Here is a 26,037-nt window from a genome sequence, read left to right as displayed (position 1 = left end):
CACCCCCCTAAAAAAAAAAAGATGGGTGGGGTGAGGAGGACAGAACAGAGAATGCCTTTCTCCAACACACTGGTGCTAACTGGGGAGAGTTAAGATGCTGCTAATGATGGCTCAGCCCCCAGTGTCACAACAGACCCATCAAAGATACATATACAAAATAACTAGAGACTGCACTAGGCTCTTACCATTAATATTTTCAATGTAAAACAAATGTAACATGTTGGTGCCTAAAAGATCCTTAAGAACCTGATATTATAGAGAATATGTAATTCAAAAATCTCCTCTTCATCCCACTTGCCTCCAAAAGAAATAATAAGCTTATTTTTGCCTTCTCCACAATAATACATGTCTAGGAAAAGAAGCCTTGGAAATAAGAGAGGAAAAGGATAAGATACTTCTGTTCCCCCACCACTGTCTTACCCAGGCCAATTTCATTGATCTGGAGCCCATAGAGAGAGCCATTCTTGCTTAAAAATGCTTGGAAGATCTTCTCCTTGGCTTGTCCTATAGTATCACAGTCTAGGACGTTGACAGCAATACTCCGACAGACATCAGTGCTCTCATTCTCTGGGATTTTTTCAAACACAGCATTGAGTGCCTGAAAGGATGCAAATACCATATTTCAAAGCCTATTGGATAATTGAATTCATAAGCGAAACAAACCTTTGTAATTCCCAGCAATACCTTTGACAGCCTATTAGCAAACATTATATCACACTGCATTACTATTAATCTTTCTTCCTATAATTTGTTCTTTTCAGGGATAAAAGTAAGAAAACAAAACCAAAAAAATAAAAAAAAAAATAAAAAGTAAAATCTTTGCAGAACAATCCTATTTGAAAGGAAAATATGCCAACATAAATATCTGAAAATTATATCAACCTCAAAAAGGGGCTGTGAGGGAACTATTTTCACAGTAAATCTGGGAAAGCTAGCAACTACTTTTTGGTCTTCCCCATCTTCCTTTTCTTAAAGTGAATATGGCCACATATTTCCCTTAAGAGGGTTGAGTTGAATGACCAGAAAGGCTGGGAAGTCACTGTACTGAGCAAGCAGGAAGCTTAGTTTTTTGTTTTTGTTTTAACATTTTAACATGTACTGATCATAATAGATTTCTGTTTTGTTCAGTTGTTTTCAGTCATGTCTGACTCTCATCTGAGGTTTTTGTGGCAAAGATACTGGTCGTTTATTATTGTTTTTTCCAGTTCATTTTACAGATTAGGAAACTGAGGCAAGCAGGGTTAAATGATTTTCCTAGGGTCACCCAAGCTAGAAGGCTGGATTTGAACTCAGGGAGATGAGTCTTTCTGGCTCTGGGCCTGGCACTCTATGCACTGTGCCAGTAAGACTTGTTTTCACAGCATTTGAAGGAGGTCCCATGGAAACTCTTAAGGATCCTTATTCTATGATTGTATTACTTCCCTATTCAATAATCAGTCAACAAGCACTTATTACCTATTTATTACTATGCTAAGTTCTGGGGATATAAAGAAAGGCAAAAACAGAAGGAAAAAAATACTCCCTTACCTTAATGAAATCCTAGAAGGAAGAGGGGTAAAGTAGGAGAAGTGGAATTAGGCAAATAACATGCAAACATTTTGTGTAAAAAGACATATAGGATAAATTGGAGATAATAAATTTCAATGGCTCCCTATTACCTCCAAGATCAAATGTAAAAGCCAGTGTTAAAAGGATATAAGATTGCCTGTTAAACTTAAAACTACCCAAAGATTTGGGACAAACTGTATATGCTTATATTGCTTCCTCTCCCCCATTAGAATGTAAGTTCCTCAAGGGCAGGAACTGTTTCTCTAGGCTCAGACTAGCTATATGACCCTGGGCCAACTATTTAACCCTATTTGCCTCAGTTTTCCTCATCTGTAAAATGAGATGGGGAGAAATTAATGGCAAACCACTCCCGTATTTCTGTCAAAAAACACCAATGGGGTTATAAAGAGTCAGACGTGACTGAAACACCTAAACAACACAACAGATTGACAGATCCTAGCTGGTGACCTTGTGAACATCACAACTCTTTGAGACTGTAAGACACTGAGAGGGCATCAACCTATAATGGTGGAGGGAGTTTCCTCACATGGAATTTCCTATGCCACTAAGATCACAGGTCTAGTCAAAAAGAAAAAAAAATGTACTTTAAATTCTTACAGAGAAAAAAGCAACCTGAAGTAGATTTGCAAAGCCCTTTCTTTATCTCATTTTATCTTCATTACATCTCTGGGCAGTAGAACTAGACAAACAAGAATTTATCTCATGGAGGTCCTGAGGGGAAATTGGTTTGGTAAATAGATAAAGAATATTTTATAATAATCCTATCAGAATTCTAGAGCTAGAAGGAATTATAAAGATCTTTTAGTCCAAAAAGAATCTTCACAGGTAGACTTGGAAGGTATGCCAAAGGTCATTAAGTCTAAACCCTTTCCTTTCACAGATGAGGAAACTGAGTCCCAAAGAAGTTAAGTCACTTAATTACTAAGGGGGTGGTGGATTGAGCATCTGGCCTGGAGTCCGGAAAATATCTTCCTGAGTTCAAATCTGGCCTCGGACACTTAACATCTGTGTGACTCTTAAGACACTTCACCCTGTTTTTCTCAGTTTCCACATCTATAAAATGAGATAGAGAAGGAAATGGCCAACCACTCTAGTATCTAGCTGTGTGAATCTAGGTAAGTCACTTCAACCTGTTCCCTCCCCCATTTCCTCATCTGTAAAATGAGCTAGAGAAGAAAACGACTGCAGTATCTTTGTCAAGAAAATCCCAAATGTGACAAATGGGTCACAGAGAACTGAACATGACTGAAACAACAGAACAACAAATTCTGTCCTTGTACCCAAACTTAGTCATGTATGGATTATAGTTTTTTGAGCCCCAAAACTTGAGCTAACCCATTAATGGAGCAATACTGACACAGAAGAACAAAGCATTCCCTTTGGCTTAGAAATCTATAAATCTACTAGTTTCAGACATTAGGTTTCCTATGATAGACAAGTGGTTCTCAAAGAGTGGTCTAGAGAATCCTGGGGGTGGGGGGGGAGGTGGGGAGAGGGAGTGGTTCTCTAAATATTTTTCTAACTCAAAATTAGTTTTTGTTTCAAATATGGCAAATATCTATAAATCTAGCCCCCATAAACAATATTTCTGCACAAATATTGGACAAATCCTCAACAATTTTTAATAGTATAAAGACATTGAGAACAAAAGTTTGAGCACCACTGTGGTGGAGGACCCTCAAACCTCTCTGAAATAGTTCCTTCCTCTCTCCCCCAAGTACAGTCTTGTGATCTCCCCATCCCTTCAGAGACTGCTAGTCATACAGCTCAAGAGCTTTCGTCAATTAAATAAGGACAACTACCAGGCCCTATAATGGCATCCGACATTAGACACCAACACGAGACTCTGTAGTCCTGAGCTATGTTAGTTATCTTTAAAAAAAAAAAAAAAAAAAAAAAAAACTGGCTTCATGAATGTCTCTTCCAATTTCAGAGACTTGGTCTCCCTTTGGACAGATTGGAAGTAATGATTGCACAGCTCTCTCGAAGGGCTTCCCAAAGATAAAAAGGAGTATAAATCCCCTATTCAGGACAGAGCCCTAGTGATCAGAGCTCCTTTAAATGGTCTTAAAGCTATTTTAAAAATAACAACATTCTGTTAGTTCCTAATGGGCATGATTGTCTTAGATCATCCATGCCTTCTTAGGCAATAAGTGTCCTCTTCAAAAATCAGACCAAAAAAAAAATCATAATAGGATGTAAAATAATGTAGAGTTTCTGCAGCTTACTGAGTAGGGGGAAAAAGGAGGGAGGGATGACATTTCTTCAAGTCCCCAGGGAGTTTTGAGAGTAAATTCAGACACAAATTGATTTATGTTCATTTTTATGCTACTAACACTTAGAGTTCAAATAGCAATTCCTCAAAGCATAAATCTATCAAAATAGGTGGGGGAGTGGGAGAAGGTTTGCAATACAAAAAGAAAGACAACTAAATGGAACCAAAAGATCAGACAGAGCCTTGGAGCTGGAAGGGATGCTTCCATCTGTGAGTCCAGCTCTGTCATGTTACATAGATACAAAGACATCCTCATTCATTAAGCCTGTAAATATTAGAGTCTTCAAGAAGACTTCTTGACTCTAAGCCCAGAGTTCTAGCCACTATACCACACTATCTATCAATGTGAGTTTGAATCCTAATCTGCCATTACTACTTGTGGGATCATGGCCAAACTTCTTTTCATTAGGGTCTGTTTCCTTATCTGTAAAATGAAGGGGCTGGAGTTGATGACTACTATAGCAAAGCTTCTTAAACTGTGGGTCACAACCCCATATGGAGTCATGTAACTGAATGTGAGGGTTATGAAATTACAATTTATTATCAGTAAATGTTTGATTTGTAGACCTATTTTAAACAACTATATATCCAGGGCTGCTTAAAATTTTCTTGGGCAAAAAAGGGGTCATGAGTGGAAAAAGCTGAATTAGGTTCTATTCTATAGTACCTTCTACTTCCTCAATGAATTCAGTAGTTGGTTTGCAGACCAGCTTTCTTTCCTTACTCCACCCTCAAACTAGAGGATTTCAATATAGTGATACTACTTCAAATACCCTAACCTCTTAATCTCTCATTTTCCATGACCCATTCATTCACCCTACTACAGGTACACAGGAATAGCTGTGTTCTTCATTTTACTATCACCCATAGATATTCATAATGTCTGAAATTACTTTACTTAATCATAATCTGTTAACATTCCACCTCTGTCTCGGACTTTCAACTCCAAACCCTGTTCTTTGTCCTCACAATAATCCCGACCTCCTCAGTTCTGAGGTCATAATATTATCACTCTTCCCATCTTCACACCTTGTTGAAGTGGTTCTCTCTTTGCCTTTTTTAGTCCATGAAAGATCCTCCCAAATCCCAGCCCTGAATCATTTCCACCATAAACTTCTGCCTTTGTTCCTACTCAGTGATTGAATAAAGTTGGAATGAATCATGAAGCCATGTGGATTAGATCAATTACAAATTATGGTACAGAATCGGCAACCCTTTTGGTATAAAACCAAAACTGATTTACTACTCACCACACTGATATTTCCAAACATTTTCATCTACCCTAAAGTTTTCTATGATTCCCCCATCCACATCCCTTCTACCTGAGAGCCTTGAGCATATTTCGCTGAAACAATTGAGGACATTCTGAGAAAGCATATAACAGATGATTGCTGCCATTGCCTTCTCCTGTCCCACCTGAAGAAGACTTCTTGCCAAGGCAAATCCTTCTGCATGCACAAGTGATCCCATTCTATCCCATTTGGGGCAGCAGATTGCATTATCTTCTTGCTCTCATTAATATTCAAACTCTCCCTATCTCTTGGCCACTTATCCACTGCCTACAAAATTGCTTCTATCTCCTCCATTCTCAAAAACCCTTTGCTTAATAGGTCCATTCCTGCTATCTCTTCCTCTCTTTTGTGGCTAAACTCCTTGAGAAGATCCTATACAACAGGTGCCTTTACTTGAATTCTTCTTCATCCTCTAAAGTTTGGTTTCTGACTTCCTCATTCAAATAAAATGGCCTTCTCTCCAAAGTTACTGGTGATCTCTTAATGGCTAAACACAGTGGCTTTTTCTCTGTCCCTCCTGACCCCTCTGCAGCCATTGATCCTGTAGATCACCTTTTGTTCCTTGAAAACTCTCTTCCCTTTGGATTTTCATGACGCTGCTTTTTCCTTATTTTTCTCTACCTTTCTGATCTGAGAACTCTTCATCCACCATGAGCACTAGCAGTAGGAATCCCCTACAGCTCTTTCCTCGGCCTTCTTCTCTCTATATATGTAAAGGGCTGAAACTCTTGAGTTGATGCATTGAGGTCAGACAACCGAGCATTATAGGCTAACTACAGATTGGACAATACTCTATTAGCAAATGCTTGGAAAATGGCCCTTCCCACTCTTCTGTGCTGGCTCAATAATTGGTGTATACAGAGAATTGTAGGAGGGACTAGGGGGTGGAGTAAGACTAGCCAGAGTCACTTTTGGGCGGGAGACAAAGAGGAGAGGTCATAGAGATCCTGCGTCCATCCTGTTCACTTCTACCCCTAAAGACCAAGAATAAAGACCAAAGACTTTTGCTTATCCTGACTCCAGCTGATTCTAAGATATACAGGGTACTAACTGGGTCTTCACATTTGGTGCCCAACATGTGGACCAAGGACCCTAATTTCACTGAAGAAGTCCCCAGTGACCAGGAAATAGGGCGAGTATTTTAATAGACAAACAGGGAACTTACTTTGTTAAGGGCTAAACTAGTAACCTTTTCTAGCTGAAAGGGGGCAAATATTAGGAAAAGATTCTCCCCCAGCACCAGCCCCACCCCCACCCCCATCCAGAGGGGGCACTATAGAAGCATACTTAAGATGATCAAGGGACAAGACTTAATTGTAATTTGGGAGCAGATTGATGGACTCTTGGGTACATTAGAACGCACATCCCCTTGGTTCTTAAAGGAAGAAGATGTAGGGACAAATAACTGGAAACTAGTAGGAGATCAACTATGTGAATACTACAGTGATAAAGGTCCTGATTCAATTTCCAAGGAAACATCCTGTAATTCAGTAAGAGACATTATGAAAAGGCAGCTTGCTAAAGAAAATGCTAATGAGGTTTGTAGAAGAATTATACTGGGACTACACAAAGATGCTCCTTTAGAGGAGATCACAAGATGCTGTGCCACAGTGGGCACAAATACCTTTTATAGCCAGGATATGATGCAGACTTCCCAAGATCCCAACATGGGTAGATAAGGTCCCTTTTGGCAATAGACTTCCAAAGAGATTTGTCAATGCTTTCAATGTGGTAATATAGGGCATCTGAAAGCTCAATGTTGGCATAGACATGGATTGAGAAAACAGGGTGGGAGAACAAGACCCAAAACCCCATGTCCAAAATGCAACAGAGGCTTCCACTGGGCATCAGAATGTAGACTGATTCAGGGATGAGGAGATGAGGAGCCCAGCCCCAGGGCCCAAGACAAAAAATACTTGGGGCATGATGACAGCCAATGCTACACCCAGAGAGTGCCTAGAAGTCCAGTACCCAGACATGAGCAATCAGCCAGGAAGCCATCTGATGGGAGAAAGGGATTACAGTTGGGGAGAATAGAGTTGTATGCAGCTGGGACAACTGAGCTACCCCCTGGAAAGTTGAGTTCTGTTCCTCTCCCTTATCTCTAGGCACAGTAGGCTTGACCATTTCACCTCCTGAAAGTACGTACAAAACAGTGCATCCATACACTGATGTGGGAAACTGGGGAATGTGTAGATAATATGCCAGTCACTAATACAGGTAGACAATGTGTGACGTATCAGCCAGGAGAAGTAGTAGCATCAGGTTTACTAATACAGACTCCTAATATGTAATCTGATGATAGTCGCCCAGATTCTGACTCCAAGAAACAAAATCCAGGAATATACTGGACAACAGCTATGACAGCTGACTGATCTATCTATATAAATGGCATACCATTAGGATTGGTAGACACAGGTGCAGATTGTACAGTCATTAGAGGTGCCAACTGGCCCAGTTACTGGCCAAAGATTAAGGCAGACACCTACATGTCTGGCGTAGGAGGATCAATAGCAGCTAAAGTTAATGCTATCCCTTTGAGATGGACTTTTGAAGGTGAAACAAGTTTTTACTCCTTTTATAGTTGAAAAAATCCCCATCAATCTGTGGAGAATTTTTCAACAATTAGGATTTAAAATGAATACTTTGGTTTTTTAGGCAGGGCTGCTGTTGAAGGCCTGCCAACACTTTCACCTGTTCTTATCCGATACATCATTGTGGATAGAACAGTGACCCTTAGGTAGCAATAAAATTCAGGCCTTATTAGATATAGTACAGGAACAATTTGACCAAGGACACTTACAATCTTCTCTAAGTCCTTGGAATTCCCCAGTATTTGTTCTAAGAAAAAAACCTGGAAAATGGAGGATGTTGACTGATGTAAGAAAGATAAATGAACAGATAGAACCTATGGGAACTCTTCAGCCTGGGCTTCCATCTCCTACTCAATTACCTAGAGAGTGGCTTCTTTGGGTTATAGACATTAAGGATTGTTTCTATTCTATCCCTCTAGATAAGAAGGATATGAAAAGATTTACCTTTTCAGTGCCCAGTGTTAACTTAACTGAGCCTTATGAAAGATACAAATGGACAGTTTTGCCACAGGAATGAAAAACAGCCCTACTATGTGTCAAATGTATGTTGCTGCTGCTTTTACTTCAGTAAGAAAAGCATTTCCAAAGTAATGTTATTACATTACATGGATGATATATTGGGATGTGCACCTGAGGAACAAATGTTAGAAGCATGTCTACAAAAGACCATAGAAACACTAAGGAACTACAAATAGCTCCAGAAAAAATTCAAAGACATGCTCCTTTTCAATATTTAGGATATGAAGTATATCCTAAGGTACTTACAGTACAAAAACTTTCCTTAAGAACAGAGAAGCTAAACACCTTTAATGACTTTCATTAATTGATAGGAGATATCCAATGGATGCGTCCAGTGTTAGGCTTGACTACCTATCAATTACAACCATTATATGACATTTTAAGGGGAGATGGTGCTTTAAACTCAGCATGCCAGCTTACAAAAAAAGCTCAAGAGGCTTTGAGAGAAGCTGAACTGGCTTTATCCAATGTGGTTGAAAGAGTCACTCAAAAACCCTTGGAAATATTAGTTTTTGCTCCACAAGAGGCACATACAGCAGTCCTTCATTAAGGAGACAGTGTGATAGAGTGGGCGAACCTCCCAGCACAACCAGAACAAAGCCTTACTCCTTACCCAGGACTTGTGGATAGAATTTTATTAAAGGCCATTAAACGAGCAGTACAATTATCTGGGATAAGACTTAACAAGATATACACATTTTATACTAACGCACAAATTAATGTGTGCTGTGAAACCATCCCAGAGTGGCAAATATTATTAGCCATGGCTCCAAATTTTGCACATGGGTCTCCATTAAAGATAACCAGACTATTACATAATTGGCAATGGATTCTTGAAGAAAAGGTTTCTAAATTTCCTCTTAAAGGACCAACTAACTATCTTTACAGATACATCTAAACATAATATTTGTGTTGTATACTCTCGTGACTTAACTATAAAGAGAGTAGTCAGAACTCCTTTTCAGTCCACTCAGCAGAATGAATTGTATGCAGTCATTTTAGCTCTTACTTCTTATCCAGGAGATATAAATATAATATCTGATTCGGCCTATTCAGTAGGTGTGGTACAAAGAATTGCCACAGCCCAAATAAAATTTGTAGCCTCTAATACATATCAGCTCTTTAAGGAACTTCAAGAGCAAGTGAGAAAGCATCCAGGTAAGATTTATATCTTGCATGTCTACTCTCATAGTGGACTTCCAGGTCTTATTTTGGATGGTAATTCAAAGGCAGATAGCCTTCTAACCAAGTTGGCCAATACTCCTTTATTTCAAGAAGCCCAAGAATCTCATTTTAAATATCACCAGACTGCTCAAGCTTTAAGCTTGCAATTTGAGATAACAAAAGAGGAAGCTAGGAGCATAGTAAAAGCCTGTACAGCTTGCATTCCTTTCCACGCTCCTATACTCCCTCCAGGGAAGAACCCTCGTGGTTTGAAATCCAATGAAATCTGGCAAATGGATGTGACCCATTATAAATCTTTTGGTTGTCTATGTTTTATCCATGTTGTGGTAGACACTTTTTCAGGATTCACTTTTGCAATTCCAGCAGCAAAAGAGACAGCCCAAGTGGTCACTTAATTCCTTATCCAAGAATTTGCAATTTTGGGTGTACCACAAGCAATAAAAACAGACAATGGACCTGCATATACTTCTAAACATTCTGCACACTTTTGTGCACACTGTAAGATTTTACACACTACTGTCATACCCTTTAATCCTCAAGGACAGACAATAGTAGAGAGGAGAAACAGAGACATTAAGACGCTCCTCCAAAAACAAAAGAAAGGGGGAGCCACAAGTAACTTCTAAATCTAGCTCTTTATACTATTAACTTCTTGATTTTTGACAAAGATGCACTGGCTCCAGCAGACAGGTTTTATAACCCACCGGAAGGGCAATGTCCAGTGTGAGCCGCTCCAATATCTTTAGAAAATCACCAGGTGATGTGGAGGGACCCAGAAAGTGGTGAATGGATGGGACCAGATAGGTTCACTGCTTGGGGGAGAGGGTTTGCTTTGTATCTCTACAGGTGGAGAAGGAATCAGATGACTTCCAACGAGCTGTATTCACCTTGTCCATCAGAGAGAGACGGAGCAGACGCTTGAAACAAAGGAGAAGACCCAAGAAACTTCAGGTGATTCTGTCACTGAATTCAATGCCCACCACTGAAAGAACCTGAAAGTTATAGCGTTTGACTCATGGACATCAAAAATTGTTGGATTTCAAAACCCTCAGTAATCATTGGAATCTCCGAGATACAAAAAGATTGTTGTAGGACTTGAAAACCCTCAGGAATCATTGGATTCTTTGAGACATGATAAGACTGTTGTAGAACTTGAAAACCCTCAGGAATCATTGGAATCCCCGAGACATAAAAAGATTGTTGTAGGACTTAAAAACCCTCAGGAATCATTGGATTCTTTGAGACATGATAAGACTGTTGTAGAACTTGAAAACCCTCAGGAATCATTAGATTTTCTGTGAAATGATAAGACTGTTGCAGGACTTCAAAATCTGCTAGAATCATTGAATTCCCTAACACATAAAAAGACTTCCAGGACTTCAAAAACTTACGGGGATCATTGGATTCCTTGACACGTGAAGCAATGGACAATAAATTGGTCTTGGACTATCTCTTGGCTGCTGAAGAAGGCGTATGTGTGACTATTGTTTACACACCCTCCTTCTAGGACTTCTGGAAATCTTTTACAACACCATGTTGATTCATATTCTTTGATAATTATATCACTACTTGCATGTACAATTCATGTTTGTTGCACCACATTGAGCCTGCACTAGCTGTGGGGAGAGTCATCACTAATAGCCTTTACTTTATTGCTGTGTGCTTGCTCCCATGCTGATGGGTTTCTGCATACCTGTTTCTAATAAGACCTTCAGCCTAGAAACCCACTAGCAATCCCCACTTCCCACTGGTGCTTTTCACCTCCCTTCCTGAGAAGTCAGGGAGGGAGTGATCACCTCCTTTTTGGGGTTGTCACCTCCCTGAGAAGTCAGGGATGGTGTAATCCCGTGTTCTAAAACAAAAGAAAGGGGGAGATGTAAAGGGCTGAAACTCTTGAGTTGATGCACTGAGGATGGACAACCGAGCACTTAAGGCTAATTACCGATTGGACAATACTCTATAAGTATATGCTTGGAAAATGGCCCTCCACACTATTCTGTGCTGGCTCAATAATTGGTGTATACAGAGAATTGTAGGAGGGACTAGGGGGGTGGAGTAAGACTAGCCAGAGTCACTTTTGGGTGGGGGACGAAGAGGAGAGCTCCTGGAGATTCTGCGTCCATCCAATTCACTTCTACCCCTAAAGACCAAGGACTTTTGCTTATCCTGACTCCAGCTGATTCTAAGGTATCCAGGGTGCTAACTCGGTCTTCATATATATATCTTTCTGTTGGTCATCTCATTATCTCCCATGAGTTTTTATGCAGTTGAGTCTCAGATCTACTTGTCTAGTCCTAAATTTTCTCCTGATTTCCAGTCTCATCTCTCCAATGGCAATTTTTAAATGTCTTTCTGTCCAGATGTTAGACATATTGAATTGGATGGCTTGTAGATAGATATCTGAAATTCAACTGGTCCAAAACCGAATTCACTATATTTCCCCCAAAACCTTTCTCTCTCTCCTAAATCTCACTTTTTGTCCATCTCCCCAGTCACCCAGACTCATAATCTTGGGTTGTCTTCACCTACTCATTCTCTCTCAACCTCTACTCCCAACATCCAATCTGTTGCCACAGTCTGCTGTATCTACCTTTACAATTTCTCTCATATGTGCCCCCCCCTTTTCCGTCAACATTGCCATAATCCTGATGCAGGCCCTCATCCTTTCACCCTGGACTATCTCAATAGCCTGCTGGTTGATCTTCTTTCCTCAAGCATCTTCCACTGCAACCCATTCTTCACTCAGCTGTCAAACTGATTTTTCTAAAAAGCAGATTTAACAATATTACTCCATCGCCCAATCCAGTAAACTCTACCTTCAAGATCAAATATAAAATCCTATGTTTTGTTTCCAAAGTTCTTCATCATCTGAATCCCTTCCACCATTCCCCTCCATACCCCTTTCTAGTCTTCTTACTCCCCTCCAAATACTTAATGATCCAGTGACATTGCCCTCTTTCTGTTCCTTGCACAAAATACTTCATTTCCAACATCAAGCACTTTCACTGGCTGCCTATAATCTCCAAAATACTCTTGACCTCCTTCTTTTCACCTCATGGAACATTTCAAGTCTCAGCTAAAGTCCTATCTCCTTAATCTTAGAGTCTTCCCTCTGATTCTAATCCCAATGTATCCTGTCGGTAGCTTGTTTGTATACAGCTATGCTCATTAGACATAGAGCTCTCTGAGAATAGAGACTGCCTTTTGGCTTTCTTTGGATCCCCAGGGCACACTTAACAAGGTACCTGGCACATAAGAGGTTCTTAATAAATGAGAGAAGACTGACCTCAAATTTATCCATTGATTAATCAACAAATTAGCAAAAGTTTCTGGGGAAAACCACTTTAACTGTTAATGGCAGTGTTGGTTTGCTTTCAGACTGAGCTCTTGTATTGGGACTTTAGAATGAGGCTGTTGTTGTTCAGTCTTTGCAATCCAGTCTGACTCTTCATGTCTGTGATATTGACACCCCAGTTAAGGGAAATGTCCCAAGACAGTAGAGCATCACATAGTAAAATAAAGTGTTCAGGGGATTTATCTTCAACTATCAAAACCCAACATCACACTATTGGCTAACTGAACTTTAAATCCTTTAGAATTCAGGTCTTTCCCCCATGAATTATTGCCACATCTTTTGACTCTTCCTTATAACAGTTAGATGGCACAGTGGATAGAGCACTAAGTCTGGAGTCAAGCAGATCTGTGTTCAAATCTAGCTTCAGACTCTAAGCAAGTCATTTAACCCTGTTTGCCTCAGAAAACCCCAAGTGGGGTCGTGACTGAACCACAATATATCTCCTTTCCTCCCAATAGTTCAATTCATATGTAAAAGTGGTCTAAAAGTTACATGAATTTTTTTTTTTTTTTTTTTTTTAGCATTTCTTACCCCCTTTTCCTCTACTGAATCATCATAGGATTATGGATTTAAGATGGAAGAGAACATCATCTAGTCTAATCCCCATATTTCATAGTTGAGGAAACTGAGGTCCAGAAAGCTTCTGACTTGACCAAGATCCCACAAGATTTTCTATGAAGCCTTCACAGAGCTTATCCTAATACATTTATATCCTAATATCCTAATACATTTATTATAATAATAATACCCAAGAAGCAATCCAAATACATTTGAATTAGTATTTCCTTTTCCATACCCTAAAATCCCTCCTCCCCAACTAGAATATAAACTTATTGAGAAACAGGTACTAGGCCTATTCCATCTCCTGTAGTAAAAGTTCCTGTATTTAGTAGGTACTCAATAAGTACTTTCTTTCAAGAAGAAATAACCGGAGAAATTAGTCTGTCTTCCTACAACCAAGAGAGATAAACGATGTGTGTCGTTACTGGGGAAACTCATCAACCATCTTAGATTAAAAAGAAGACATATAAAGGATGGAGGTCAAGGGGCAGGGCTCAGAGGATGAATATAGGAGGGTAGCGCAGCCCTGTAAGAATAATAATAGCAAACACTAAAGCTCAGAACCTGCAGTGAATAGAAAATAAAACAAAGATAAAGAAATGCTAAGGACTAGGAAAAAGGGATTTTTTAAAAATTGCTTTTTGAGGACAAGATGAAAACTAAAGAAGAGGGTGGACTCCTGCTTGGATTCTATGTGGCACCACTTCACCCTCCCACTTCGTTTCACATTTTTATAAATTTATATTGCTCTTCATCTTCATCCAGGCATGCTGACTCCCCCCTCATTAGATATTTGGGGGGTTTTACTTTCCCCATTTAACATTCTTGGGACAATTTAGCATCTCAATAAGACCTAGTCTTGCACCCTTAAAACACTGGTCCTTCAACTTTTTACCTCTTCATTCTTAACTCTGTTTACCCTTTCTGTTCCTATTCATGATCTACTAAAGAAAGACAGAAAAACATGTCCAATTGGCTGGCTGGCTCTATTGAAAATCCAGGTTCTCAAAGTTCTACTGGACCCAGACTCTGCTTGGCAATTATTTTATACATGTCTGATGGATACTTCAGTACCACTATCTACACACATATCACACACACACACACAATTAATAAATATGTGGCTATAAGTATATATGTAAGTATGTACACATATATGTGTACGTATGAGAAGGAAATGGCAAAGCACTTCAGTATCTTTGCCAAAAAAAAATCCTAAATATGGTCATAAAGAGTTAGATATAACTAAAAAATGACTGAATAACAACAAACTTATCTATATGACATATATAGGGTATCTGCATAGATATTATACATAATCTATATATTATATTATTTAAGTATATACAGGTAAATCTATAGTTATGTATATGTAGACATAAGTTTATATAATTATATGTACATATACATATAAGTATTATATGTACACATATAAATATATGTAATTATGTAAGCTCCTCAAGAGCAGGGAGAATCTCATTTCCCTTTCTATGATCCCAGAACCTAGAAAGTACTCAGTATACACCCAGCACTTAATAAGTGCTCCCTCCTTCATGCTCAGAAGATGACTTGACTTCCTCCTCCAATACTTAGCACTGTCCTTGGCACATATAAAAGGCCCTAAATAATGTTTATTGATTAATAAATTGACCTTTAAAGAAATCAAGGCCATTCACTGTGAATGTTCTCCTCATCCCCATCTGCCATTTCTTGAAATCTCTTTTTTCAGCTCTTTTTTCTTTACTCTAATCTGAGAATGACATGGCTCCTCCCCATTAATGTCAATTTATAGTCTATGCCTTCCTTGCTGATCATTTCTTCAATCTAGTCCAATCTGTTATTCAATCTATTCATTTTCTGCCTACAAATATGATCAGATAATCTCTATCCTTAAGAATAAAAAGATAAAAATCCCTCTGGAGAATGTTCCCTTGAACAAGAACCTTACTCCAAGTTTCATTATAGTATGGAAGTGACCTTGGATTCTCAAAGGAAATGCTGAATGAATCCAAGCTCCTGCGGGTTTTAGCAAACTGAAAGTCCTAGGTACAGACTGCGTCTCTTTTCGATATCAGACTAGACCACCTACTGGTAAGGAGCCTCCTGCATGGGAAGGCTCATTAGGTAGGTGGCCATTAGTGATGAATTTCTTGGCCATAGCAATTCATGAAACAAAGAAACATAATGATAGGCAATCACTATTGCCAAGATGATCATTCTAAAGCACAGGACATATCAGCTGGTTCCCTACCTCAACAAGCTCCAATGGGTCCCCATGAGGACTCTTTAGCTTTAGTCAATTTTGCTTTCACTTGTCAAGACAACCTTAGTCAAGAGAGACTTAAGCTTTATGAATCTGTTTCCTATCTATAAAATAAAGAGATTATACTAAATAACTTGAAAGCTCTGCTGCCTTTCCACTATAACTATTTAAGAATGCTTTTTGGCCCAATAATACAAGTCACCCCCAAAATGGAACATCAGAGGGAATGAGCAGTTTTTACTTCCATATCTTCATTCATCTCTTTCAATGTCACTGCAAGAACATAATTGCTATCATCCACCTTTCAGTTTTTACATTGAGAGACCAGATTTTTAGGTTGCTTTATGTTTAGATGATAAAAGGTATCATTTCAATGTCAACTATGATTATTGGCCACTTTGAAAAAGAAAGTGTCAGATATGTGGAAAATATTTGAACAAAAAGTTGCTATTTGGATAATACAAAAATTAAAGATAAGCAAGCCATGTGGAAAAGAGACTCAGAGTTTCATATTTAGGTTCTATTCATTTTTAGGTTCTATTTCCTTTTTTTTTTTTTTTCTATTTTGTTAAATTAGAAATTTTTCTAAAGAAAAAGAAAACAAAATAAATGACCATCTGCTGTCTGCCTCACCTTTATACATCTGTCCAGCTCAATGCTATCTCAGACTGTCCTCAGAAGACAGTTTTCTGTCTAACTCAATTTTCCCAGTAATAGAGTGAATAGATACTTAATAAGCACTTCCAATTCAGCATGGCCAAAATAGAATTCATTATCTCTCTCTATTTCTTCAAAGGGTACCAGCATCCTCTGAGTTGCCCTGGTGAAGGTTCCCCTTCATCCCTGATGCCTCAATCCTCTCCTCCTTTGTCTTGGGGGGGCAGCAGGGCATCATGTATAGAACACTGGACTTGGATTCAGGAAGGCCAGGGTTCAAGTGCTGCTTCAGATACTTATTATTTGGACAAACCTAGCAAGCTACTTAGTATCTCTAGGTTTCAGTTTCTTTGTCAGTAAAACAGAAGTGGGGGCAGGGATATCAAACAAAATATCACTAAAATTCTTTTTTAGCTAAAAAAAAAATCTATGATCCTAGGAGTTACCCAATTTTGTCCTTGATTCTACTTCCAGGATAATTTGTATATATGTCCCTTTCTCCCCAGTCACACAAGCTCTCATCACCTCTCCCTTGGACTCTCATGGTTTCCTGGTCTCCAATGTCTCCTAGCACCAATTCCATCCCTGCAGCACAAAGTCTCCTAAAGAAGAGATCTAATCAAAACACTTCCTGGACTCAAAAAGCTCCAGGGGCTGCATCGAAGATAAAAGTATTCATTCTTCTCTTTGCTATATAAAAACCCTCACAGTCTGGCTCTGGCCTACCTTCCGAGGCTTAGTACAGATTACTCTATTTTATACACTCTATAATTGGGCAATCATTTTCCCAGATTCAGAAAATTCCTAACTGTGTAATCTTAGGCAAGTCACTTTGACCCTGTTTGCCTCAGTTCCCTCATCTGCAAAATGAACTGGAGAAGGAAATGGCAAACCTCTCCAGTATCTTTGCAAGAAAACACCAAATAGGGTCATGAAAAGTTGGACATAACTGAAAACTGAACAATAACAAATACTTGAATCAAACAACCCCATCGTCTCTTTTTCTTACAAGATATTACACCTGCCATCTCAATACCTTTGCTCAGGCTTTTGCCCATGTAATGAGTACATTCTTCTAAGTGTAACCTCCTTCAAAGTTGAACTTCCTATATAAGGGGTATCCTGATTCTCTCAGGCCATTTCTTCTAGGGCATTTGAGATAGCCACACAATAGGAGGAGTGCTGAGACATCCTGGATGGAAAAGGATTATATAAGGTGGTGAATGAGGATGAGGTAAGTTATGTGCAGTGGAAGGAAAAAGAAGAAAGTAAAGAAAAAATGGAGAGGAAAAAAGGGAGGCAAAGAGAAAAGGAGGAAGGAAGGGAGGGAGAAGAGATGGCAAATTAAGAGGATGGGAGGCAGAAAAAGGAGGAGAAAAGGAGGGATGGTAGACAGGAAGGGAGAAATAAAGAAATAGGGGGAAAGGAAGAGAGAGAGGAAAGCAAAGAAGAATGGAGGGACAGAGTAAATGAGAAAGGAAAGGAAGGAGAGAAGAAGAAATGAAGGGGGAAAGGGAGGGAAAAATCAGGAGGCAATAGCATTGTGCTAAGTGGAAATGTTTCTAGGTATCTGGATAGATCCAGGGTCACATTTTATGCTTCTCTAGAGCCCACAATCCAGATGCATCAGAAATGATTCTAGGTCTAGGATACTGCTTCCTATCTCAGTTATACAAGTTAAGCTGTATAAGTTACTATTACTAAGGAAGGGCATTGGATATCATTTACACATTTTCCATCATAAACTTATTAAATGTCCACTTTGTGTCACATTAGTGAACAGGTATTTAACAAAAAAGACACCTGTGGTGACATGGTAGCTTTCCTAAAATCTATCCTTGTGGCTTTTCTTTTTCTGCTCTATTGCCAATAACCTAAGGCCTCAGAAGATGTCTGCATCCAGCAATGTGGAAGGAAGAAGTTTTGGCTTGACCCCATATGAGATCAAAGCAATAGCCAAGTTGTTAGCAGAGCTGCAAGCCGATTAAAAATGAGTTAATCATCTGGAAGCCTGTTACTGTCTGCTCTAATGCCTGATGTCGAAAAAGCATCCTCTCTCACTGAATGGTACTGGAAAAGGAAAAAGGACAGGCAATGTTCACATGCTTTAGGTGAGCTGGATGATGAGAACAAGGATTTTGTGCCATCTGCTCTGAAGACAGTGCAAGTAGGTGAGGCAATGGATAGATCACTGGGCTTAGAATCAGGAAGAACCCTTTTTTTGAGTTCAAATCTGGCATCAAACACTTACTAGCTATGTGACTCTGGGCAAGTCCCTTCACCCTGTTTCCCTCAAGTTTCATCATCTGTCAAATGAGCTGGAGAAGGAAATGGCCAATTATTCACTCCAGCATGTTTGTCAAGAAAACCCTCAACTAAGGTCACTGAGAGTCAGACATGATTGAAAAAATGGCTTAGCAACAACAACAGCTCTAAAGAGATCAGAAAACCAAAAAGTTTGAACACTGTATCCTCATGGAGCATGTTTATAACCTGAAGCCCAACTCACAAAGCCATCCAAAAGCTCCTAAATGACTATAAATGCATAAAAATTTCAGGAGGAGCCTCTATGGATTTGTCCAAGGAAGAGAAGGTGAAGAAATTATTTCTCTCCCACTGCTCTATGTACAGTACTGTCTACAAAGTCCATTTTATAAAATGGATCTATTAGCAAAAATTGCAAACATTTGTCTTATCAATAAATGTTTATCATGTGTCTGCTATGCGTCAGACACAGTGCTAAGTGTTAGGGATACAAAAAAAAAGGCAAAAGATAAGGTATATGAGCATATTATATATTAGGTATACATTAGATTATGAACTCCTTGAGAAGCACCTTGAACAGCTCACAACCTAACAAGGAAGGAAAAGAAGAAAAAGAAGAGATAAGACTTGCTCTGCTTGGTCCCAAAGGACAGAACCAGGAACACTGGGTGCAGATTGTAATGAGGCTTGTTTATATTTGACATTAGGAAAAAAACCTTGTTCACAACTGAGGTGTCCAAAGGTAGAAGTGAAATCAAGATGATGGAATTTCTCCCCTCGTTTGAGGTCTCCAAAGCAAATACTGGTAATGGTAATGACGTAGAAGAAAATCCTATTCAAAGTGAAGAAGTAGACTAGATAGTCTGAGATCCCTTCCACTGGATTTAAGATTCAATGATCTTAAGAAATGTCTTCTATTTAGTGCCCCCCAAAGCCCAACTCTGATTGTGGGATCTTTGCCTGCTAACAATTAAGAATCTAGAATAGTTCAGACAACATAGATCTAATTAAAACATGAGTGAACTTACAATAACATAGGAACAAATAAGGATCATAATTTTGAAGAAAAAAGGGAACTTAGAGGTTATTAGTCTAGTCTCCTCAATTTAAAGACAATGAGATCAAGACCCAGAGAAATGAAATCATTAACCATAGTTATAGCTCTTTCTTTTAAGTTAAAAAGGAACTACACTTTTAATTTTCCTGTTTTAAGCTCATTTAATTTTTTGGAAGATAGTTATTTAAGAGTAATTATCAAAAATTAAAAATTAATCTAAGGAGACATTGTAGAAGCATTTCCAGTAAGCTCAGGGGCAAAGTCATAATGGCCATTGTTACCACTATTATTTAATATATTTTTAGAAATGCTAGCTATTGCAATAAGATAAGAAACTACATTTGCTTATTTTCACAGTCAAAGAGGAAACAAAATAATGCTTGCTAGGAGATGACATGACAGTTTACTTAGAGAACACTAGAGAGTTTGTTAAAAATTGAGTAAGACAAAAAAAGAACAAGATCAGTAAAGTCGAAGAATAGAAAATAAATCCACAAAAGTCATTAGCCCAAGAAAATTAACCCAACAAAAAGAAATCAAAGCAAATTAACTACACAATATATAAAGTATGCAGGGTTTTTTTTTATCATCACCTATCAAGACATAGTCGGGATTAAAATTAAAACAATTACTTTTTAATAGAAATAAAAGAAGAATCAAGTGCTGATTTAAAAAAAGAAATTAACAGACGTAGTGTCAACAAATCAACTTACCAAGGGTTATTTTAAAGAATTAGAAAAATAATAATAAAATTCATCATATGAAACAAAAGGACAAGAATTTCAGAGAATATAAAGGGGAGGGGAGAAAGTATTAACAGGGTCTAAAAGTCCCAGATTTCAAAGCTAATTATAAATGTAGAAATTTTCAAAATAATTTGTCTCTGGTTAAAAAAAAAAAAAAAAGGTTGATCAACAGAGAAAGATTAAATACACAAGATTTAGAAGAACATTCAATGTTCCACAAACCCAGAGGCACTAGCTACTGGGATAAGGATTCCATATTTAATAAAATTAACTGGTAAGATTAGAAAGCAGTCTGGCAAAACTTAGGTTAACAACATTACCTTAAGCCATATACCCACAAATATGATATTTAGATGGATATATGACCTAAAAACAAAAGAGCTTACACAAGAATTCTTATGCAGAGACAGAGATGATCAAAGAAAATAAAATGGTACAATTTTAAAAATTTCTCTATAAGCAAAATAAGTGCAGTTTAAGTCAAAAAAGGTATATTTAATTTGGAAAAAAAATCTTGCAAATTTTTCTGATAAAGGTTTAATATCCAACATAAAGAATCAATACAAATATATAAGAACAAAAACCATTCCCTAATATATGTTCTCTAAGGCTATGAACAGGCAGTTCTTAAATGAAGCAATATAAGCAATTGGCAACCATATGACAAAATGATCCAAACCTCTAATAAGAGAAATGCAGATCAAAACAGCTCACACCCACCAGACTGTCAAAGAGGACTGAAGATGAAAGTGACAATTGTAGGAGGAGCTGTGGGCCCAATATCACACAAACATGCTCTGTTGCTGGAGATGTGAATTTGCTCGAGATGTGAATTCGCTCAACCAATCTGGAAAGCAAGATGCAACTATATCCCTAAAGTCACTCAACAGTGTTGACCCACTGAGAACTATTAGCTTTTTTTTTTTTTTTAAAGCAATTGGGGTTAAATAAGTTGCCCTCTTTCCCAGAGCCTGTGTCCTACCCATTGTACCACCTGCCTGCCCCTAGTTATGTACTTCTATAAAGGATGATTAGATGGCACAGTGGATAGAGTCAGGAAGATCTGAGTTCAACTATGACCTCAGTTACTTGACACTTATTAGCTGCTTAACCCTGAGCAAGGCAATATTGCCTTTGTTTCATTATCTGTAAAATGAGCTGGAGAAAAAAATGGCAAATCACACCAGCATCTTTATCAAGAAAACCCCAAATGAGATCATGAAGAGTCAGACATAACTGAACAACAAAAACATCTCTAAAGAGGTCAAGAACAAAGGGAACGAAAGGGCCTGTGTACAAGAATATAAAGCTGCACTTTTTGTTGACTCAAAGAAATGGGAAAATATGAGGAGATGGCTGAACAAAATGTGCTATTTTATGGTAATGAAAAAGTTTTGCACATTAGAAGTAAGAAATATGAAAAATTTAAAGAAATATAAAAATATTCATATGAATTGGTGAAAAGAACAGAATCAGAAGAATAACATATACAATAAACACAGAACTGGGAAGAAAATTAACTCTGAAAGAGCACAGAAAGGGAACCAAAGAATTGACCAACTATGACTTCCAAAGTCATATAATAATGAATATCTATAGTGTTTTAAGGTTTGCAAAGAAATTTATAATTATTATCTCTTTTAATCCTCATAACCACCCTAGGAGGTAGATGCTATTATTATATCCATTTTACAGAGGAGGAAACTGAGGCAGACAGAATTTGAGTGACTTGAGTGAGTCACATAGCTAGTAAATATCTGAGGCAGAATTTGAATTTAGATCTTCCTGATTCCAGGTCCAGGATTCTAACCATTGTGCCATGATGTCTAGCTGTCTCATGATCGATGATGAAATGTACTGTCCACTTCTTGGTAGACTATTCATAATATTTGAAAAAACATCTTTATTCATTTTTTGTGGTATCAAACAAGGATCCCAGTGGGATACATTTTAATATAGAAAACCACAAATTAACATTATTTATGGTATATTTTATTTTGGGGAGGGCAGGTAGATGTATAATGTTTAGAGCACTGAACCTGGAATCAGGAATATCTGAGTTACCTCACAGTAAATCATTTGAAAAGATGCATGGAGAAAAGAGAAGGGAAATGCAGAAGGGATTAAAAGTAGACGACTTTATTGCTATTTGGTTAAATACATACACATATACACTTTACACATATAGAGAAAAATTTACCATGCATCTTTTTCAATACGTGCATGTATATATGTTCTAAATGCACCATATGTGGTAGAAAAGCTCATGTGTTTCCCCCTAGGATCCTCTTCCCCTTTTCCTCATCCTTCTCAAGATTTTTTTTTTGGGTGACTGTTGATGATTAATAGAAAAAAATTGTTTTTAATGTTATAAGGTCTAAATGAAGGTCATTTGTCTCCTATTTAAAGTTCATCACTTTTTCTAGGGATTTTTTTTTGTTGTTGTTCTGTTTTATTTTCTGTTCCCCTATCCAACTTGGCAGTTTCAGTTTTGTGAAACCAGAAGGGTAAAGGAGAGAGTGGAATCAATATAACTGAAGAAAGAAAGAAGCAGATGACCATGGAGGCAACAGTGCGCTGGAATTACAGTTGGGAGATTTGGGCTTGAAGCCTGGCTGTGCCTGTTCTAGCTGTGACACATTGGACTACTTAAGATAACTGAGTCTCAATCTCTTCTGTCGTTGTCAAAGGGATAATGCAGGTCAAGAGCTTTATAAATCTTAGTCTTATATGAGCTTCACTCTTTGCCATCCTCACAGGGACAGAACAGAAAAGGGCCTTAGAAGGCCACCTTAATTTTACAGATGAAAAAACTGAGACACGAGAGAGAGAGTGAGAACAGACTGGAGAACTGATACAAAAATATGGATGGGTGGAATAAGTTTGAAAGTATAAAGGCTACACAGGTGAGGTTACTTTTCTAAGGTAGCAAATCTTTTATTTGTTTCTTCCTTTTTTAATGTTAATTTTTTTATTTTATTAAAGCTTTTTATTTACAAAATATATGCATGGAAAATTTTTCAACATTGACCCTTGAAAAACCTTCTGTTTCAAGTTTTCCCCTCCTTCCCCTCACCCCCTTCCCTAGATGGCAAGTAGTCCATTACATGTTAAATATGTTAAAATATATGTTAAATCCAATATATGTATACATAGTTATACAATTACCTTCAGGTAGCAAATCTTAAAGGTGAAATTTGAACACAGATCCTTGTCTTCAGAACTAGCACTCTTTCCATTGTGAATCAAGCAAACAGCACCAATATGGATCAAAGGGATTTCCCTTTGATTTCCCAAAACTGTTACATCCCTTATAAGCACATCATTGTCCCGTGCACTGAAGTGAGCCTTGAAATGTATATTTATTCATTTATTGGTGGTATCCAACAGAGATCCCTGTGGGTCATATACTGACATAGAAAGCCACAAATTAGCATTATTTATGATATATTTTATTGGAGGGGCGGGGAAAAGAGCAGGCAGGTATAATGTTTAGAACACTGAACTGGAGTTAGGAATACTGGAGTTAAAATCTGGCACTTACTAGCTGGGTGATCCTGAGCAAGTCACTTTAACTTTACCTCAGTTTCCTCATCTGTAAAATGAGCTACAGAAGAAAATAGTGAAACACTCCAATATCCTTGCCAAGAAAACTCCAAATGCTGTCACAAAGAGTAGACACGACCGAAAATGACAGAACAACAATTGCATGTTTATTTACTTTTGTTTAAAATATCTCAATTTCACCCTGATTAAGACTGTCAGCTGCAGCCTCTGTTATAAACCATCTAAACCAGGCATCTTTAACCCTGGGTTCATAGATGGATTCCAGAGGTTTTGTGAACAAAGATGAGGAAAAAAAAACAAAAAACTTACATCTCACTCTCACTAATGTTTCTCTAAAAGTAAGCATTTGTTTCAATTATTTAAAAACTGGAATCTGAAAATACTCCCTAGGCTTCACAGGTCACAGCGAAGGTGAAGGCCCTCTGATCTAAGCCAAACTTGATCTCACAGATGAGAAAAGTGAGGTCCAGACAAAAGTGACTTGCTTATGATCATGCCCATCATCATTCCTTTCTCGTACTGCGGGGAAGACAATGAGCTAAATTACAAATTCTTTGCAGGTATGGAATTGTTTCTATTTCTTTTGCATCCTCTCTCTGCCTTTTCTAGAGTACCTATGTGTATCTTGCTAAACCTGTCAACTTCATTCTGAAAGTCTTTCTGAACATTGCTACCATTAATTAAGGTTTTGACACTTGACACCAAAAAAATGAATAAATATATATTTCAAAACTTACTTCAGTGCACAGGACAATGACGTGCTTGTAAGAGATGTAAACAGTTTTGGGAAATTTTTTTTCTCTCTCAAGAGAACAGAAACAAGATCATGGGTGTTTATTTGGGTTTGTTGGTTTCAGATAAATTTTGGATGCCTTTTTTTCCCCCCTTAAAAGATCACAGACATAGAATGGCCTTCTAAGGCTGGCTAGACTAAACTCACTATTTTACAGATAAGGAAACTGAGACCAAGAATGGATAGCATGAGAACAGACTGATCTCAATAAAATATTGAGATGTGGATAAGAATTGGGGGAGAACAAAAGCTACATAGGGAGTAGGAAGAGGAGTTGAGACTGGAAAACAGACCTCCCAACTCCAAACCCAGCAGTTTTCATTTATTTATTTATTTCATTTACTATTATTATTATTTTTTTTAATTAAAGCTTTTTTATTTTCAAAACATATGCATACGTCCTAGCTGTGTGACCCTGGACAAGTCATTTAACCCCAATTGTCTCAGCAAAAACAAAAACAAAAATAAACAACAACCACAAAAAACATATTCATGGATAATATTTCAACATTGATCCTTGCAAAACCTTCTGTTCCAATTCCTCTCCCCTTTTTCCCCCTTCCCTAGATGGCAAGTAATCTAATATATATTAAACATGTTAAAATATATGTAAAACCAATATAGGCATACATATTTATATAATTATCTTGCTGCACAAGAAAAATGAAATCAAAAAGGAAAAAATGAGAAAGAAAACAAAAAGCAAACAAACAACAAAAAGAGTGAAAATGCTACGTTGTGATCCACACTCAGTCCCCACTGTCCTCTCTCTAACATAGCACTTTTAAAAAAACTGGTTTTTAATTTTAGGTTGTGCATATATTTATTTTTTAAACATTTTCATATGACTCATGCTGGGACAGAAAAATCAGAACAAAAGGGGAAAACCCCGAGAAAAAAAAAAACAGAAAGAAAAAGTAAGGTGAAAATGCTATGCTTCAATCTGCATTCAGTCTCCATAGTTCTTTCTCTCTGGATGTGGATGGCATTTTCCAACCAAAACTTATTGGAATTGCTTTGGATCATTGAATTGCTGAGAAGAGCTATGTCTATCATATCTGATTATGACATAATCTTGCTGTTGCTGTGTAAAACGTTTTCCTGGTTCTGCTTGCTTCACTCAGCATCAATTCATGTAAATCTTTCCTGCCACAACTTTTTTTTCCCTTTTTAAAAATTTCAATAATATTTTATTCCTCCAAACACATGCAAAAATAGTTTTCAACATTCATCTGTGCAAAACTTTGTGTTCCAAGTTTTTCTCCCTCTCTTTTCTCCTTCTTCCTCCCCCTAAGATAGCAAGCTATCTGATATAGGTTAAACATGTGGCTTTTTTTTT

General features: G+C 37.8%; 1 protein-coding gene across 2 annotated transcripts in view; it reads right to left on the bottom strand.

Annotated features, from left to right (window-relative positions):
• Window positions 1-26,037, bottom strand: part of PLXNC1 (plexin C1) — a 237,013-nt gene that overhangs the window by 39,741 nt on the left and 171,235 nt on the right. Inside the window, exon 22 of one of the 2 annotated variants that reach the window (XM_031940839.1) lies at window positions 421-598. The exons of the other annotated variant lie outside the window; for it this stretch is intronic. Within the exon in view, the coding sequence (XP_031796699.1) occupies window positions 421-598 (178 nt within the window). The remainder of the gene's footprint in view (window positions 1-420; window positions 599-26,037) is intronic. 2 annotated transcript variants of the gene reach the window in all.

This window comes from Sarcophilus harrisii, chromosome 5, assembly GCF_902635505.1.
Source record: "Sarcophilus harrisii chromosome 5, mSarHar1.11, whole genome shotgun sequence".
Lineage (NCBI taxonomy): Eukaryota > Metazoa > Chordata > Mammalia > Dasyuromorphia > Dasyuridae > Sarcophilus > Sarcophilus harrisii.
This window is presented reverse-complemented; position numbering and strand designations above follow the sequence as displayed.